The sequence below is a fragment of the Setaria italica genome, chromosome I (genome assembly GCF_000263155.2).
Source record: "Setaria italica strain Yugu1 chromosome I, Setaria_italica_v2.0, whole genome shotgun sequence".
In the NCBI taxonomy this organism is placed as follows: domain Eukaryota; kingdom Viridiplantae; phylum Streptophyta; class Magnoliopsida; order Poales; family Poaceae; genus Setaria; species Setaria italica.
In genome coordinates, this window is record NC_028450.1 from 32,958,609 (window position 1) to 32,978,536 (window position 19,928).

General features: G+C 44.5%; 2 protein-coding genes across 2 annotated transcripts in view; one reads left to right on the plus strand and one right to left on the minus strand.

Moving 5' to 3' along the window:
* Nucleotides 1-13,034: 13,034 nt before the first annotated feature.
* On the minus strand, nt 13,035-16,809 carry LOC101766679 (iron-phytosiderophore transporter yellow stripe 1). The gene is made up of 7 exons (XM_004953238.3): nt 16,128-16,809; nt 15,864-16,033; nt 15,216-15,313; nt 14,967-15,101; nt 14,685-14,874; nt 14,440-14,557; nt 13,035-14,338 (listed from the first exon to the last, which is right to left on the minus strand). The coding sequence occupies exons 1-7, from the start codon at nt 16,516-16,518 to the stop codon at nt 13,401-13,403; spliced, it is 2,040 nt and encodes a 679-aa protein (XP_004953295.1). The 5' UTR covers nt 16,519-16,809; the 3' UTR covers nt 13,035-13,400.
* A 1,572-nt stretch (nt 16,810-18,381) lies between these two features.
* The window catches only part of LOC105913487, a 6,322-nt gene continuing 4,775 nt past the window's right edge, over nt 18,382-19,928 (plus strand). Inside the window, exons 1-3 of the mRNA XM_012842795.2 lie at nt 18,382-18,538; nt 18,653-18,747; nt 18,835-18,894. Coding sequence (XP_012698249.1) covers nt 18,727-18,747; nt 18,835-18,894 — 81 coding nt within the window. The 5' untranslated portion in view covers nt 18,382-18,538; nt 18,653-18,726. The remainder of the gene's footprint in view (nt 18,539-18,652; nt 18,748-18,834; nt 18,895-19,928) is intronic.

The following is a 19,928-nucleotide window of genomic DNA, read 5'->3' on the forward strand; positions in this document are numbered from 1 at the left end:
ATAAAGAGAAGGGAAGCAGGCCGTCGGTGAAATTGTGCCCGGGAGGCCAAGTCCCGGTGAGGAAGCCCAGGTGGAGCGGGAGGGAAGAGAAAGCCAGGCAGCCGATTTGGGCTGAAGAAAGGCGCCGGCCCAGCTGGCCGTGCGGTACAAAAGAAGAAAGAAAGGGGGAGCCAGTGGGCTGCCCGACGGCTTGAAAGGAGAATGGACCGTGCGGCCCAGGTAGAGTAGAAAGGAAGAAGGTGGGCCGGCGGAGGAAAGAAAGGCCATGGGCCGGATCATCGGGCCGATCACGGTTGAGAAATAAGGAGAAAAGAAGAGGAAGCCGGCCCAAGCAAGGAGGCCATGCGCCACAGGTTAAAAAGTTGACGGGCCATGTTTCGGCCCAAGGAAAAGTGCCGGCTGTGGGCCCCACTTGTCAGGGAAAGAAAAGAAGAAGGAGAATAGGAGACCAGATGGGCCCTAGGTGGAAGTGATAGTGGGTAAAAGCAAGTCGGGTGAGAAAAGTTTGGGCCGGGGGTTTTTATTAAACCTTAGGTTTTCTTCTATTAGATAAATAGATTAAATGCTGTTTTCACCATTTAATTCACAAGAAATTCTAGAAGTGTCCAAAATTAGTGAAACCAATTTTATTAGGATTGTTTTATTTTCCTTTATGCATTAAAATTCTTAAACCCTAGGAAAAATAATAAAAATTTAGGTATTTATTTAATGCCTTTTTATCTAAGGTATTTAAATAAATGCTTAAACTTTATTAAATGTATAAAAATTTGAAAAATGCTTTATTATCCACAAATCATTATTAATTCATAGGAATTAGGTTTTTAAGATTAGAAAATTATTATAATGCTTTTAAAAATAAATAAAAAGGTCTAAGGTAGGTTTAGTAAAGGAAATAAAAATGGTGGGCTAATCTTTTCGGGTTTTTGTGTGTTGGCTTGCAACTTTATCATGATAAATTATCTAGTCCTTGTTGGCTTGCAACTTTATCATGAAGGAAAGTTGTATAGTCTTGTATTCAAAAGTTTGCATCTCTAACTCTTGCATATACTGAAGCGTAGACAGCACAACTCCTGGAGTGGGAATTCATGAATTTCAGCTGGAGATGGACAGCGTTCGCGAAGTGTGGAGTGCCTCTTTCAATAAACAAGTTTTCCGAAGAACTAACCTTGTTGATCCCAGGCAAGCCCCGGTGCATTTATACCTATCTATTTTGGAGTCGTTATTTCATGTGACTTATTATCGGTTATTTGATTTATGTATGCACTAAGTCTAGGAGTTGCTTGAAACCTATTCTTGTGTACAATCATACCTTGTTTTAAGGACATCTTTGCCACTTGTTCAAACCTTAGAAGACAACCCAAGTCTAGAAATGCTTACTTGCTTACATGCTTGGTTTACCAACCTTAAGGAAAACTCTTAAGTCATACATGTTGCTTATGAAGGACAGTTTGGAATATGAAAAGGGACAGAAGCTAGAGATGTAGTTCTGTCTGTTAGATTAATCTGGTTAAGGACCGATTCGTGTCTTAACCATTGATCAAGTGATAACATCTGGTCACTTACTGGGTATGGGACCAGTAAAGCCCAGTAGATTAGTAAATTCTATGATCAGGAATGCTTCGTACCCGCATTTGACGTGCTGGAGATTGGCAGGGGTGTAGCCTGAAACTCACATGGAGATCAGGCCAGACGTGGGGTCCCATGTGGGGGTGCATCCCTGGGTCCGGGTAGTTGTATTCCTAATCATTGATTTTGCTAATCGAGAGGTTGTGAGATACGACCGGAACAGTCGTATATTGCTGGTGATCAGGGTACTCTCCTGCAGGATGTAATATGGTCCGGATCGCCGCAATTCTCGGTTATGAATGCACTTGATCGCTGTTAAGCTTCGTAGTATGAACTCATGCGATATAAAATCTCCTGTTGCCAAGTGCTGTATGATTTAACAGCTGTGGTTGTTTTTACTTCTGCTATCATTTAGAATGGTTAGGTAATAACTTAACCCAAATAAAAGATAAAACAAAGGTATCACTTGTAGTAAGCTTTTCGGCAAAAACTGCATTAGCCAAGTACACCAAAAAGCTAAGCATACCCTTCCAAAGAAAGCTATTATATTGGTTAGTCGGGTAAGACTTGCTGAGTACTTCGTACTCAGGGGATCCCTTGTTGTTGTTTTCAGAAAGCCAGCAGGGACTCACCAAAGAGGAAGCCCCGAAGACCTAGGGTATCTTATGAGTCTCATGATACTCTAGATTGAAACTCAAATATTTGTTTTTCTTCCAGACTGGTTTTAAATTCTTAGAACCACACTGACCTGCATGGTTAAGTTGTTTCAAACTATGGTTGTAATATATCGTACCTTGGTTATGTCTTTAAAAATGTAATATTTGTTGATATTATCCCATCGCGGATATTATCCTGATGTATGGCTATAAGACACATCGTGGATCCTTCGAGGAGTCCTAGGGACACTCGACGGACTACCGGACTTATGCTGTTTTAGGTGCGTTTCGGATAATTGCTGTTCCGACAGCAATTAGGCGCACTTAAACCAGCTTAAGTTGGACGGTTCCGCCACAGCTGGTATCAGAGCCGTAGGTTGGGATAATCAACAGATATTACCTTTTTAACACTGAGACTCTATTTTAAAATAATAAAAATAAGAGTCACAGGTGGCAGTAGTGTTAACCGGTTGATTGTTTTGCAGATGCTAACTGTTTGTTGCGTGTCGCTAGTATTCAGTAGTCTATTATTTAGGGAGAGATTACGATGCCACCAATTTTTCTACGAGTGTGTATATGAGTCTGAAAGTACGTAGGAATCGTTGCATCATACTTGCATTGCATGTTTCAAAATTTTGGGGTTTGGAGAGTGCCGTTAGACCTAAACCCATCCCGTGTAATAGGAGCTAGACCTAGTAAGGGGGTCGATGCAACAGAGAACTGCAGAAGAGAAGATCAAGACAGACAGATGGACATCAAATCTTATTTGATAAGCAATTAGGACAACTTAGACTGTCTGGTGTGAGAAGAATAAGGAATAAATTGGATTCAGTCTGACAAGAGCTATGGGATCAGAAATCAGGACCATAGTATTGGAAGCATTGTATAAAGATTTGAAGGATTTTCTCAAATGAAGCACGACGTTATTGCAATCACTTTATGAGAGTAAAAGACTTCAATATATGCTCTTCATCAACCTGCCCGTTCCAGTAATAATATTAGAGAGAAAGGAATGAGGGAACAAGATACTCCATATGATTTCGATATAAGCAAGAAGGCAGCTCTTGCACGAGATTGTAATATGGGAGAAGTTATGAGAAAAGTAGTTAAAGAAATTGGGTAAATATAAGGCCAATTGACGAAAGCTCAGGAATCTATTGAATTGATGCCTTGGAGATATATCAGAAAATCATGGAAAGCAAAGGCAACATCTGTTTGTCCCGGTTGTAGTGAAAGGAAAGGAGGATATGGTGGATAACGATATGGGTATAAATGGACTTGTATCTTAAGAGGTAGATCTGCATATATGTAAGAATCTGAATAGTCTTGGTGTAGAAATGGAAGAAAATTTAGAAAAAGTCATATGGAACCTAATCAACTGTTAGCTAGGACAATGTTGAGGGGGTTGTTTAAGAGGAACGTATACCCAAAGTTTGCGAGATGCAGGGAATAATGATATTAAAGAACCAAAGAAAGTTCAATGAGTTTCGGTCTGTTGGATTTTTGTAACCCCAGAATGTCGGACCCAAGAAGACACATTTTAATCCGGGTCAGAACCCGTGATGTAGAGCCACCACAAATTTTTACCTTGGTTGATACTATTGTTAGTCTTATGAATTCAAGAGCAGAGCAGGCTAGACTGCTGAACAGGGACATTCAAAATATAGGGAATTAACGTGGTTGTTGGAAATTGAAGCAGTATCAAAACCACCAACTTTTGGGAAGACACTATTCTTAACCTTTCACACAACAACGGGATAGGTACTATCCCAGCTGCTCTATGTGATCTACAAGTTCTCAGTACGCTAAATTCGTCCCGCAATCATCTCAGGGGAAAAGTGCCAAGTGGTTTAAAAAGGTGACAGCTATTGCACTAAATGGCAATCAAGGTCTTTGCAGCGGAGTATGTGAGCTGCATATACCCACATGCGCTGTTGTTTCTTTGCATACAGCAAGATTAAAAGTTTGGGGTTAAAATATGTATCCCCATTGTTGGTTTTATAGCACTATTCATAATTATCGTGATGCCTTATACTTCAATAGAGAAAGTTCTTCATAATGCAATCACCGTTAGTTTCCTCTAGTAAGAGCTTCGGTAAAGTTTTCTACAAGGATTGAGTTCAGGTCACTGAGAATTTCACGGAGTCTTTGATTAGGAAAGGAAGCCATGGTTCAGTTTACGGAGGAAAGCTAATCCAGATAAACCGGGTTGTTGGTTGTGAAGATTTTTGACACAAACATATAAGGCACCAAAGGGAGTTTTATGTCAGAATGTAAAGCTCTAAGGAAATGTGTACGGTTTTAGAATATTGCTGGCAGAGACACTAACAGGGAAAAAGCTAGCAGATCTTGTGTTCTGCAACGGAGTAAGCATTATAATCTTCATCGAGAAGAATTTTCCAAACCAGATACTTCATATCCTTGATGTTCAAAAGAATGCCAGGAGTTTTCGGGAGCAGATTTGGAAGAAGATAACATAGTCTACTCATGCTTGTTAAAGTTGCTAAGAGTGGCATTTTTCTGCACATGTCATTCTTTAACCACTATATGAACATGAGACAAGTTGTTGCAGAATTACACGTAAATCCAAACATTATATATGGATACATGTGTGATTCTTCGATGTACGGAAATTCAAAGATTGAGTTTGCAGGACATTAACTCCAAGGTTCCGCAGGCACATGCTAGATCAGCTATCTGATTAGGCGACCCGTCAGAAAGAAAATAGCTTGAGAAGATTTCGAGACAATTATTTGTACCCAGTTTCATGTTAAAAAGGATTATGAGAGTGCAACTGGAATAACTTTTAAAGTTTAGTAGAGGCACAAGAATGTTCGGGAGTATATAAGTACAATTGACCATCTGGCACAATATGCTCCCGAACATATGAACCCTAAGTCTGAGAAAAGGAATTGCTCCCAAGTACTTTTACAAATCATAGCTCTGCCACGAACATAGTAACCCCAGAGAAGATGAGAGCTTGGACAAGCCCCTTGAAATAAGAGGACATTTCTTTTGAAGCATCTGGAATTATTCCTCAGGAGCTGAAGGTCGTCTACTAAGAATCTGCTAGATCTACTTACAGGCCCCAATGACAATTATCCTAGCGGCCATCGGTTATCCAGAGCCCAGATAATACTCCCTGTTCAACAAGCCCATGAGTACCTGAAAGATTAAAGTACCACTATCTTTGCAATTCTACAGCTATATTATAACATAACTATGGAAAGACTGGTTTCGCCGGAGATCTCCATTTTCAAAAGAAAAGGGGAAATATGGATGAGAAAGCTGATCGGGTCAAAAGTCTATCCGAAAGAAGTTCCTTAACTAGAAGGAAGGGACGTGAGCATTATATAAATAATGATGAGTTTCTAAAAGGTTGAATTTACATGGAATCTTGAGAATAGTAAAATGTGTCAAGCTTTAAGCAAAGGTTTTGACGAACAAGAATAAAGGAAAGTATGCGGAGCATTTGCACATTGAATTGGATAGATTCCGGAGCATCGACTATATGTCAAATTTAGTAAGTGTGAGTTTTGGCTAAAGAAGGTTCCGTTCATTAGGCCTGTTTTGTCCGAGTAAGGAGTTGAAGTGGATCTTGGAAAGGTCAAGGACATAAGTCGCTAAACAACTGTTCATAAAATAAGAAGTTTTCTTACAATAGCCGGACGCTATCAAAGTCAGATCTGAATATGAGGCATGAGATGGCTGAAACTGATCAAAGAATATAAACTAGAGATTTTATCATCTGAACAAAACTAATATACCCTGCAAAACCTTATCTCGCACGATACCTTAAGAGAAAGATAGAACAAGCTTAGAAGAAGGACAAAGAAATGAGAATACTTCGGAAATGAGTAAGCTAAAATAATATTATTTGTTTTACCAGGATGAAAAGAGGGTGTGCTATTTCAAAAACTGAATAATAGTACTCAAGAAGATAGGGCTTGAGAAAGATCATCTTAGATGAAGCAATGATTTTGGTGGACAAAAGGGAAAAAAAAATAGCCAAGTATGTATCTGAATGTGATACGTGTCAAAAGGTGAAAGCTATGTATCAGAAATCGGCCGACTTATTGCAACCCTTCACCATTCCTAAATGGAAGTAGGAAGACATTCCCTGGATTTTACAGTAGGATTTCCTACTACCACAAGGGGGTATGATTTCATATGAGTTATAGTAGCTCAACTCATTAAGTCAGCTCATTTCATTCCTATCAAGACCGCTTACCGTATGCCAGCTCATATGGAACTTTATATATATCTCGGATAATATCATTACATGGAGTACCCGAGACAAGTGTCTTTAATTGAGGTTCTCAATTCGTCTCTGGATTCTGGAAACAAAAGCATGAGACAATGGGAACTACCCTTATTAAAGGCAAAGGATGTTTGGTTAGACAGAAAAAGATATGCTTCGAGCCTGTGTTCTTACCTTCCCGAAGAAATGGGATGAATGTTTGCCCCTAGTAGAAATAGAAAGAATGTTTGCTTTTAATTCAGTCAAAATCAAGAGAAAGAGCACATTTGGAATCAGATCTAGTCAATTAAAGTTGATCTGAAAGTGTGGAGTTTACCCTCGGATACAAGAAGAGGATCTTTGGAATTTTATTTTGAGACTATGTACATTTCGGAGTATCCCCGATGAAGGGAGTACACTGATTTGGAGTCAAAGGAAAATTAGTTCCGAAATAGATTGGTCCGTAAGAAAATTCTGGATCGGAAGACCAACAATACTCGAACTAAGAGTATCAGATTTTACAAGGTGCCCTGAGAGAATCGTGCTCCAGATAAAGCTACTTGGAACAGACTGAAGACCTAGAGTCTAAATATTTTCAGTTAGTTGAGACCGTCAGGAACAGATGAACAAAGAGCCACCACCCCCACTATCCTTGTACCGAAAAAGAAGGGATAGTTAACCTGACGCAGTTTCCTTTCCATTCTCAAAGCCGAGGATTTAACCCCGGGAATCTCGGGACGAGATTCTGTTAAGGGGGAGGGGCTGTAACACCCGCCATTCTAAGTCATCAAAATGACTTTGAGGAATTGGAAGCAATTCGAGAAGAAAGGAAAAAGAATTTGACCGAAAATCAAATTCGGGTCAAATTTAGCCGAAAATTGAATTTTGAATTTGGAATTAAGAAAAATTCGGCGAAAATATAGAATAGCAGTGTAAAGATGATCTGAACTTAAGGGTCAACAATTTGGAATAATATTTGATCCTAAACACTCAGAATAAATCAAGAGAAGGAAATGAAAAACTACGTTTACTATTCACCGTACGAAAACAGGAAATCAGAAAAACAGCTTCAGAGTACATTTTGGAAAGTGAATTCTGATGAATTTCTCAAATAAGTAAATCAGGACAACTATACCATGTTGAAGTATGAACCTTGGACTCCTAAATTTGGGTGTTGTTAATCAAGAATAGCAGAGGGAACTATTTTAAATAGAGGCCTAAAGTTGGCACTTTGTCACAATAGGCGGTTTTGCTGGATTTTGGTTAAGTCTGAAAATGGTATTGAGTACAGGAATTTAGAACCAATTTCTGGAGAAATTTCTTAAAAAGTGAGCAGATGTTTTTGGACATTAGTGTAATATGGATTATGGAGAAGGTAAATGAATAGTTGTTGTCCAGAAAAAAAAGTGGAAGGTTTGAATTCAAATTGGAACCAAAAGTCAGCAATTGAGCGGATTTCGAGCTCCTTGCCGAATTAAGCCTAAGTCTGGGAAACATGACAAGTATCTATGTTTGAAACCGAATTCTGCCCAATTTCTCAAGTAAGTGAGCAAGGGCAACTAGACAGCGGTGAAGTATGATCCTTGGACATGTTTAATAAGGTGTTGTTGCTCAGAGATAACAAAAGAATCAGATTTAAATCAGAACTCAAAGTCAGCACTCTAGCTATTTCGGCCAACTCTCGAGCTGCGTAGATTCTAAGTTTGAAACAGTGTTAACTAGCAATGTTTGAGCAATTTTCAGGAAAATCCAGTGCAAAGGCTATATGGTTTGTGGTGCAAAATGGAATCCTTATTAGTTGTATAACACAAATAGGGAGTAGTTGTCCTATATGGAATACAATTGGACTACTGAAATTTGTGCCAAAGAAGGGGAAACGACCACATTGGGAGACTGTCGAAACTGAATCATATTCAGTTGACAGTAAAGTGACAGGAGCTTGGAGCTCCAAAATCTCGACCTTAGAGTGCTTAATTCGGTTGGGGGCCAATCTATCAAATGTAGTGCTCGGATTAATCTACAAGTTTGCTTAAAGGAGTTCTACGAGTTGAGATAGAATATCTTGAGAAATGGAGGGTTGAACAGATCGCTTTGAAAGGAAGAGATAAGAACAGTAAGAACAGACGACAGGCAGAGCCGTGCCGTCGCCGGCTCTCGCGCATGCCGGCCAGCGCGACAACCACGTTTGCACCGCGCCGACTACCACGAGCCAAGTTGAATGTCGCACGGTGAAAGTTTGTATTGCTACCGCCTCATCCTCATCCAGTAACCCTCTACCAATTTGTTCTTCTGCCGTAAGAACCGAGTTGAAGCAGTCAGTGCCGCCGCCGGCCAATTCGCGCCACGCCGCCGCCCCTCGTTGCAATTCCACCGCCCAAGGGTCTGCCCGACATCTCCTCGACATCCCACACCCACCTTATCTCAGCTCCCCGCCGTCGAAGCTCCGAATCGCCGCCATACCAGTCCGCCGGCCGCCGTCACCAATTCTTCGAGGTGAGCTCCTAATCGGCTTTTCTTTCTCGATTGACGGGCCTAGGGGTGTCCTGCAAGAGTGTGGTAGCCGTAGGGGGAGTCGTGGGAGCAGTTTGTGCCGCCTCCATGCGCCGCCATGGCCGGCCGATGGCCAAGCCGCGGCCGCCCGTGGAGGGGCCGGCTCGGGCCGCCTCCCGGCGAGCTGCGGCTGGGCGCGGGTGCGCCGGGTCTGTGCGCCGCCACCCCGTCCCTCTCGGCCGCCGGCAAGCCGCCGGCCGGCGAGTCCCCGTCGGCCCCGCGTGCCCCCTGTTTTGGCGCAGGGAGGAAGCAGCCGTGCGTCAGGAAGATGCAAGAAGAAGGGGGCAGCGCAAAGAAGATGAGGGCCGGCCGCCCATTTTGGGCCAAGGAAAAGCGCCAGCCCAACCGGCCATCCGTCTTGGGCCAAAGGGAGGGTACCGGCCCAGCTAGCTGCGCAACGTAATAAAGAGAAGGGAAGCAGGCCGTCGGTGAAATTGGGCCGGGAGGCCAAGTCCCGGTGGAGGAAGCCCAGGTGGAGCGGGAGGGAAGGAGAAAGCCAGGCAGCCGATTTGGGCCGAAGAAAGGCGCCGGCCCAGCTGGCCGTGCGGTACAAAAGAAGAAAGAAAGGGGGAGCCAGTGGGCTGCCCGACGGCTTGAAAGGAGAATGGACCGTGCGGCCCAGGTAGAGTAGAAAGGAAGAAGGTGGGCCGGCGGAGGAAAGAAAGGCCATGGGCCGGATCATCGGGCCGATCACGGTTGAGAAATAAGGAGAAAAGAAGAGGAAGCCGGCCCAAGCAAGGAGGCCATGCGCCACAGGTTAAAAAGTTGACGGGCCATGTTTCGGCCCAAGGAAAAGTGCCGGCTGTGGGCCCCACTTGTCAGGGAAAGAAAAGAAGAAGGAGAATAGGAGACCAGATGGGCCCTAGGTGGAAGTGATAGTGGGTAAAAGCAAGTCGGGTGAGAAAAGTTTGGGCCGGGGGTTTTTATTAAACCTTAGGTTTTCTTCTATTAGATAAATAGATTAAATGCTGTTTTCACCATTTAATTCACAAGAAATTCTAGAAGTGTCCAAAATTAGTGAAACCAATTTTATTAGGATTGTTTTATTTTCCTTTATGCATTAAAATTCTTAAACCCTAGGAAAAATAATAAAAATTTAGGTATTTATTTAATGCCTTTTTATCTAAGGTATTTAAATAAATGCTTAAACTTTATTAAATGTATAAAAATTTGAAAAATGCTTTATTATCCACAAATCATTATTAATTCATAGGAATTAGGTTTTTAAGATTAGAAAATTATTATAATGCTTTTAAAAATAAATAAAAAGGTCTAAGGTAGGTTTAGTAAAGGAAATAAAAATGGTGGGCTAATCTTTTCGGGTTTTTGTGTGTTGGCTTGCAACTTTATCATGATAAATTATCTAGTCCTTGTTGGCTTGCAACTTTATCATGAAGGAAAGTTGTATAGTCTTGTATTCAAAAGTTTGCATCTCTAACTCTTGCATATACTGAAGCGTAGACAGCACAACTCCTGGAGTGGGAATTCATGAATTTCAGCTGGAGATGGACAGCGTTCGCGAAGTGTGGAGTGCCTCTTTCAATAAACAAGTTTTCCGAAGAACTAACCTTGTTGATCCCAGGCAAGCCCCGGTGCATTTATACCTATCTATTTTGGAGTCGTTATTTCATGTGACTTATTATCGGTTATTTGATTTATGTATGCACTAAGTCTAGGAGTTGCTTGAAACCTATTCTTGTGTACAATCATACCTTGTTTTAAGGACATCTTTGCCACTTGTTCAAACCTTAGAAGAAAACCCAAGTCTAGAAATGCTTACTTGCTTACATGCTTGGTTTACCAACCTTAAGGAAAACTCTTAAGTCATACATGTTGCTTATGAAGGACAGTTTGGAATATGAAAAGGGACAGAAGCTAGAGATGTAGTTCTGTCTGTTAGATTAATCTGGTTAAGGACCGATTCGTGTCTTAACCATTGATCAAGTGATAACATCTGGTCACTTACTGGGTATGGGACCAGTAAAGCCCAGTAGATTAGTAAATTCTATGATCAGGAATGCTTCGTACCCGCATTTGACGTGCTGGAGATTGGCAGGGGTGTAGCCTGAAACTCACATGGAGATTAGGCCAGACGTGGGGTCCCATGTGGGGGTGCATCCCTGGGTCCGGGTAGTTGTATTCCTAATCATTGATTTTGCTAATCGAGAGGTTGTGAGATACGACCGGAACAGTCGTATATTGCTGGTGATCAGGGTACTCTCCTGCAGGATGTAATATGGTCCGGATCGCCGCAATTCTCGGTTATGAATGCACTTGATCGCTGTTAAGCTTCGTAGTATGAACTCATGCGATATAAAATCTCCTGTTGCCAAGTGCTGTATGATTTAACAGCTGTGGTTGTTTTTACTTCTGCTATCATTTAGAATGGTTAGGTAATAACTTAACCCAAATAAAAGATAAAACAAAGGTATCACTTGTAGTAAGCTTTTCGGCAAAAACTGCATTAGCCAAGTACACCAAAAAGCTAAGCATACCCTTCCAAAGAAAGCTATTATATTGGTTAGTCGGGTAAGACTTGCTGAGTACTTCGTACTCAGGGGATCCCTTGTTGTTGTTTTCAGAAAGCCAGCAGGGACTCACCAAAGAGGAAGCCCCGAAGACCTAGGGTATCTTATGAGTCTCATGATACTCTAGATTGAAACTCAAATATTTGTTTTTCTTCCAGACTGGTTTTAAATTCTTAGAACCACACTGACCTGCATGGTTAAGTTGTTTCAAACTATGGTTGTAATATATCGTACCTTGGTTATGTCTTTAAAAATGTAATATTTGTTGATATTATCCCATCGCGGATATTATCCTGATGTATGGCTATAAGACACATCGTGGATCCTTCGAGGAGTCCTAGGGACACTCGACGGACTACCGGACTTATGCTGTTTTAGGTGCGTTTTGGATAATTGCTGTTCCGACAGCAATTAGGCGCACTTAAACCAGCTTAAGTTGGGCGGTTCCGCCACACTCTTCCTCGGTCCAAGGCAGTTGCCGTCGCCGCAGCCGTAACCTCGCAAGCCATGGCCGCTATACTACAACCCTAAATTACCATCGGACCCAGTCCCTAAAACTCATTAATAAACAACGATACATTAGTCAGTAAAGGATCATTGCAAACCGTCGATCGGTATATCAAGATTTTCCTAGTAAGTGTCCATCGGTAAGTCCAACCGGTTTCGACAGGAAGGACGGGCAAGGGTGACGGATAGGGATGGGATGAGGCCGACAAGGGAGTTTGTGTAGTGCACGACATGCTGCGGTTGGGTGTTGAAGAAGCGCGCCATGCCCAAGCCCTATAAAAAGGAGATATTGGTGGATGCCAGGTCCAAGGAGGAAGAGAGGAGGTATTCGACTTGTTGCCGTCCTTTGTCGGAGAACCCCAAGCCCGACGAGGAGAAGGCGAGGGTGGTGGACAGTGCGTGGTGAGGAGGAAGAAGATAAAGACAGTGAGGTTGAGCTAGGAGATCCTAGTGGACATAAAGAACAACCCCTATCCCAACACCCTTACCCATCCCTAGCTGCAATCTCTTGCTCTTCAACATCCTTGAAGAAGGTGTCGCTGAGTACGAGGCTAGGATTGAGTTTCACGCATATGCCTTCTTCCATTACGACGTCAAGGGGTACGCGGAGTTCCAATGGGAGATGGCGGACGATGAGGAAGACAAGGCATAGGATTATGTGTTTAGCCACGATCAGTAGTTTTGACTCACGATGCAGAAGGCAAAGCAAATGTGGAATGCTTTTGACTTTGTCAAGCTTGGAGAAATTTAGATTTTTGACACTTTAAACATGTGGCTTCGCACATTTGACACCATTAAGATGGGAAGATGGGCTTCACAAATTTGACATCCAAATTATTGACACATTGATTTACTTCATTTTGCCTCTTTGATGATTTTATTAACCTTTTTCCATTTACATTTTGATGTTGCTTCAAATGGAAAAGCCCAATTAGTAGGAGGGAAGGAGATTTGAGTAAGCTAATCCAAAAGATATTCCGTAATGTATTTGGTGTCAATACTAATACGCATATAAATCCTTTCAAGTAATATCACTTCACAATGTCAAACAGTGCACGAACATAATATTCGCCCAGGATATGCACACATACGTGGTTACAAAGTACGAGCACAACCAAATCAATTAGAATGGTTAGCCGCACTGCAATCGTCACCCTTTCAAAACACAACCGTGGGTCATGCACAACAACACGTCAGCTCTAGTAATCTCGAGTTACACCTTTGGAAAACAACGACTATTGCTGCAAATCACCGAAACTTGGCTTGAGAAATTTACTGCATCACAATTCCAAATCACCACTGATCCCTGGACTGTATCTCCCGTTCTCCATTCCTGGATTATTTTCCAAATTCTCAGCTTCCAGGTGTGAACTTCATGCAGATTGGTGGCTTGATCTTGGCAAGGGCGAGAAGGGAAGACGGGAAGGTCCATATGCCATCTCCACAGATCAAACCGGATGCCATTGCAGGCACCATGAAGGCCGCTTCCTCCTTGTTCATCTTGTTCCAAACGAAGACGATCAAACTCCCGACGCACATATCGATCGCAAAGCTTCCACCAACAAGGAATGGCACCGCCATCGCCATTGGGAGGGGCACAAGTCTCCCATACTTGCGTGGTAGGATATCCCTTGCAACACTAAAGATGAATGCGAATGCGAAGAACCCTGCTGAGAGCGTAAGGCAATGCTTGGGCAACGCGGAGAAGCCCTCCACGCCAAGGACCGCCATGTTCCGGTAGATCAGCCCGTATGGGGCCTTCCAGTAACCGGTGGGGTTTCCGATGTCGAACGCGTTGTAGAAGAGCAAGAACGTGAGAGGCGCAACTATGCAGCCCATGGCCGTCCCAATGAACTGTGCCACGAGCAAGGATCTGGGAGATGTCATGGTCAGGTGACCCGTCTTGAAGTCATGCATCAGATCGGCGGAGGCCATCACCAGCTGCTTCACCAGCGTGCCGCCGGCGAGGCCAGCAATGACACCGTTGTCCTTGCCAGCCCAAGCTGCGAAGATGAACAGCGCGATCTTGCCGTAGTTGTAGGCCATGTTGATGTCAGTGAGCCCTGTTCCGTAGGAATTGGCGAAACCAAGGAGAGGGGCGATGACGTAGGCCACAATGACGTGGTACCACTTGATCTGCCGGAACATGATTGGGATGGTGATCACTGCAATGACGCTTAGCCCTGCATATCCGGCGTAAGCTGCCCAAGCGGGGAAAGAACCGTCCTTGAAGACCTCGTCACGTTGCAGATCGTCGAGTGGGACCATTTCGTCCCCATTTCCATTTGCCACTGTCCATTCAATCAACAACGGCAAGTCAATTTCAGAAAGTGATGAAATGTTTCAAAACTCATGCATCATGATTGAGTTTGCAGGGTTCCTGTTTCCTCACCTCTGTTGCTAGCACGTTTCCGGTTTAGTCGTTCATGCAGGCTCATAGCTGTGACACCAAGGACTTTAAAGAAGTGGTAAAGACCGTCTCCCATGATCAGAGCTATGCAGAGGAAGGCCTGGAAGGCAAAATTTTGACATTTATTCAGTGACACCTGTATACACTACTACGCAACTACAGCACTTTACTATACATCTGAAAAGCAATACTACTACCAATCTGTTAGTTGATGAGAAAAGAGAGACCTTGTAACCGTATAGGCTTTTCATGCTGCTTTCTGGTACATTTGCAGGGTACCACTCCCCCTTCTGTTTGCTGATGAGTGGCCACAATATCCCCCATGACAGGATCGCACCAAGGAGAGTGGATATGTTCACAAGGTGCGAACAAATCATCCCCGCACCAACATATGTCATGCTAAAATCAAAGAAGAACCTGACACCAGCAGAAATGGAGAATTAGATTGCGTTGCATGCTGCGAATTGTGGAGACATTTGATGAACAATAAGCAAAGTGTGTATATTTACGTCTGTTTCCAAGCCTTCAGACCAAATGTAGGGAACTGAACAAATCCGCAGATATCACCACCTGTGTAGAACCATTGGAAAAAACTCCATATGAAGCTGAGCCCGAAATACTTCAGAAACCCACGGACTTGCATCCTGTCATTTTGGGAAGTAAAATAGCCCATTTGGATCGGTTACTCATCAAGGGATGCTTGAGCTATCGGCAGCCTAAAGATGAACCTAAGAGAGGTGGGGTGATGAAATCCATACTTTGCATTCTTGTCCCCTTGCTTGGTGTGGAAACCATTTATGAGAACAGCAGTTGCAGTCCCACTCGGGTAAGTTAAATTGTAGTCAATGACTAAAACCTGAAAATGACATGTCAAATGAGTGACACTATTGATAAAGAAAATTCACCCAAGCCCCCCAAAAAAATGTGTTACATTTGTAAACATTGCAACTGCCACGGAATTTGGATAGTTGGTAAAACAAATCATTGGCCAACAATTGGTGGCAAGATTTGACTTGGGGTAGCTAATTCGGTATGGAACAAACAGCCCATAGTCTTTAGAAAGGCCCCTCATTTATAACTTGAGTTTGACGCTTGGGGTTAGTACCTTTTCAATAATAATGACGAAAAAGCTTAAAAAATTATATATGGGCATCCAACTTTGTTCCGATTGAGCCTATATGTGTCCTCTATTGACATGTATGTCACCTTAGTCGCTGAAAGGCTTAATAGCGGTCTGAAGGAGGAAAAACCTCCTTTGGAAAATTCTCCCTCCATTCTCTTTGGAGATAGACCAAAGGAAAAGGCAAACAAAATGACTACAAAACCCCTCACTACTACTGTATTATCTAAAGACTATTCGATGCACTCATGTAGAGCAATTTGTGAGAGAAACTAAGCATTGGCACCTTTCTGAGAGGAATCAAGCTCAGGAGGCCCGAGAAGCTGATTGCCGCCATGAACCCGGCCATCCAGCCGAACCCAGGGTCCTTGTAGCTCCCCGGCACGTTGGCCGGCGAGTTCCCGGACAGCTCGTACGTCCTCTTGTCCATGCCCAGCAGCGTGGAGCCGAACCCTCCTGCAAGCGCACGCGCGAATCATATCAGTCAACGACGAACCGTCACCGCACACATTCCTGTCCGGGGGGAGAGGATGCGAGAAGAGCATCTGACCGCCGAAGGCGATGGTGTAGCACGCGACGGCGCAGGTCTCGATGACGCAGTTCTCCTGGCGCGTGAAGGGTCGGTGCGCGACGCCGAGGCGCTCCAGCACGCGCGTCCACCCGCGGAGCGCGAGGAAGGCGATGAGCGCCGCGGAGACGTTCAGCGTGGGCACCAGCCCCGTGGTGAGCGCGATCTTCATCACGATCACCGTGAACATGAACCCGATCAGCAGCGCCGCCACCATGCCGCGGAGGGTCACCTGCTCGCGCCACGGCTGCAGGTGCTCCTTCTCGCGCGCCGCCGCCGGGTCGGACTCCATGTCGTCCTCGGGCACGAGCTCGTGCTTCTGGATCTCGTCGCCGCCCCCGTTGCGCGCGCGGTCCACGATGTCGACGTCCATGGCGCCGGCGTTGCTGCTTTGCCTTGCCTACCTCCCCGGCAGCAGGAAGCCACTAACCGAGGAGAAGCGCAGAGGCTGGTGATCTACAGAGGTTTAGCGAATTGCACTAGCAGACGGATGAGATTGGGATGCCAATAGTATCGGAGCTTTATATAGGGAAATCTTTGCTAAAATGTCAACTCCTTTGGAAAATATATTCCAAAATCATATGTCCAAGTAGTTTAATGAATGGTGCAGGCAATCGAATGTTGCCTGTCCACTCTTCTTCATGCAGGTCATACTGTTCGTCTCATCAGAAGATACTCAAATGGGCAGTTCTTCTTCTGTATTCTAATCTCGGTTCATCCCACTTACAATCACTAATCGGAACCTAGAAGTTTTTTTCGTCGCAGAAAAATGTATCAAGAACCTTTCAAGTCGTCGCATAATTAGCTGTCGACAAAGTTGTTGGGGGAAGGGTGAAAGGGACTCGTGCGAGTATGACCATTCGGTGGCAGCATTTTTCTCGCCGTCTTGTCTGCATAATTCATATTGGAGAGTGATGGATCATGACCTTTTGAACGCAGAGCTGATGGTATTTTTCGGGGAATAATGTCCTATCCCCGATAGGCCTGTAATCATACAGTAACTCATAAGTGCTCGTTTGCATTTTGTAGCAGGCATAAGAAGATGCGTCCTAAACGAATCTCAATTTATACAAGGTCCTATAGATACTAAGTATAGGGTTTATGGAGGTTTCGGCTTCACCTATTTTCTTTTAGTTTCACCGACTTCGAAGTCAAAAGGAGCCCTTCTACACGATCCCAGAAAGAGTAAGGTGGAAACCTAAAAACTGATTGCCTGCGTCGCCTTGCTGCAACTGAAAACCCTGTTTCAGAATCAGCAACAAGGGAAATCCTAATTTGATGAAAAAAATGTTGTGTACGTTGATACTTCCTCCGTTCCAAATTGTAGGTTGTTTTGACTTTTTTTAGGTGCATAGATGTTTGTATTCACGGATGCACCTAAATATAGTGTATGTCTACATGCATACAAATACCTATGGATTAAAAAACTAAAATAATCTATAATTTAAAATGGAGGGAGTGCCACGCAAGCACAAGTGCACAACCACAGCTTGAGAAGTTGGTGCAGTTTTTTTCTCCCTGAGGATAAAAATAGACTAGAGCAACGGGCCTACTTCATGCCGTTTTGCTACCTTGGATCGCTGACTTTTTCAATATTGCAGCAAGGCAATCAGTGCTTTAATCCGTTGACTTCGCCTAAGTAAAGATAGAATTCAACGGTTTAAGCAAGAAAGCAGGACCGGCAAGGGAGCATAGAGAATCGGGAATAATTTACGATCAATTTGTATCATTGTTTGATGCTAGGGAACTGGTCATGTCTCCACGTTCGGGCCATCCGCCAAGTCCATGATGTTCGATTAGCTAGGCACCACCACCGTGTCTGTTTTCCATGAGAAAAACCGTGAGATGACTTCCAGGGAAAAAATTGAAATTATTTTATTTTATAAAATCACATCGGTAGAGTTTTACTGGCGGTCGACAGCCCATTTAATTTAGCTGTCTTGTGGCCCGATGCATGTTTGGAATGCAAAAGCCCAGAAGAACTGACGGTGATCCAGCCCAATACGTAGTAGTGACAGCCCAATGGAAAATATCCTGCGACCAGCCTATAATATAGTTTGAGCCCAAAACATACGCGATTTATCAAGTGCTCCATCTTTCCGAAGATTATTTCCTACTTCCGATGTTTGAGATTGGTGCAGCCTCCATCCGCCGTCCGATCTTCCAGGCTCAGTGGATAGACTTTTTCTTTCCCGTTCCGTTCCAATCTGAAGCTCTCCTTCCTCCGCGCGGGGCGGGAGCGGGACGCGGACGCGGTGGCGGCGGCCAAGGCGCAGGCGGCGCGGGAGGTGTGCGCGGCGTCGGCGGTGTTCGCGGCCCGCCAGCACCGCCGCCGCTCCCCGCGCGGCGCCGGCAGCAGGCCGCACTTCGTCGATTGGTACCTCGTCCTCGCCGTGAGTAGCGCCGCTGCTCGATCCCTCCCCCTAATCCTCCGATTCATGGCTCAGTGTTACTCCCTTCGATGGTGATGAATGAATGGTTCGCACTTGCGCGGCATTGGCGTGTAGATCGGCGAGGCTGCATCGGAGGACGCCGTGCGGCGGCGGTACCGGCAGCTCGGTAAGGCGGCGGCGCCGCCGCCATGGCACTGAACTGGTTGGAGGTTCGCTTCCTCACACGATCGCAGCTGGATATGATTGAATAACGATTCGTTTTGTTCTGTGATTTGTGGGTGCATGCATCGTTGCAGCTGCACCCGGACAAGAACAGGCTCCCCAAGGCGGAGGTCGCGTTCAAGATCGTCTCCGAGGTGATGCTGCATTCTTCTCCATTTCTAAATTCTTCTTGCATCGGGTCGGGTCCCCTTCTCAATCCTCGTGATGCTTTCGCATCCTTTATTTCGAATCTCTCTGCCTTTCCGCTGCTGTCTCGAGCCTGCCTTCCCATCAACCAGTAGCATTTTAAAAATCAAGCAAATTCAGAAGCACTCCATCAGCAGTTCATCAGTGAGCTGCTGTTGTCTGTTATGATCGATCCGATTCTCCTGGCACAAGCATAACAACAATATGAGCGTGTTTCCAAGGGATGCATGCGTTGGATTCGGATCAAATCTTTGTCGATCTGAGCTGAGCTCTATTTCTTTTCAAGTTTACCGTGGATTTGTATCTTAATGTTTGTCAGTTCTAGTTATTTCGTGATTGTTATTGTCAGAAGCTCATCTTATTTTTATTCTTTAGTGACATGACTCATGAGGCAGCAGCGTTCATTGTCGAGGATCGTGGATTCTCTGAAAGACGAACTCATGGCTCTACGAGGATGTTCATGAGGACCCTTGCAGGCTTGTCTTGCTGTCTTGCCCACATGAGGAGCCTTGCAGGCTCTGTCTCATTCGTTTTGTATCTGTCAAGTGCCGTGCGAACTTGCTGAAGAAGAACATCTCACGGGACGCCTCATGTGAGTTCTGCGGCGAGGTTGAGGAATCACATCGTGTTCCGATGTCCTTTCGCGGCAAGCATCTGGTCGTCGCTGGGCTCTGACACAGCAACCTCCTCGGTCGAGCTTCTCTGGACGGGGAACGTCCGGCAAGTATCCCTGTGCTACACTATAACAGCTTCTTACTCCTCCTGCCGTGGATGTTATGGAAGCACCGGAATGACCTAGTGTTCCAGCGCTGCGCTCAACGCTTCTGGTCGGCATGCCGAGATGAAGCTCGACTTTGGCGTGAACGGTTTCGGATAGAGGATCGCGCAATAACCGACTCCTGGTGCACTCTCTTTTGATCTGCTGAAAAACTACTTGTAAGACGTTTGGCCTGCAACAGGTCCTCAACGAAATGAGGGCTCC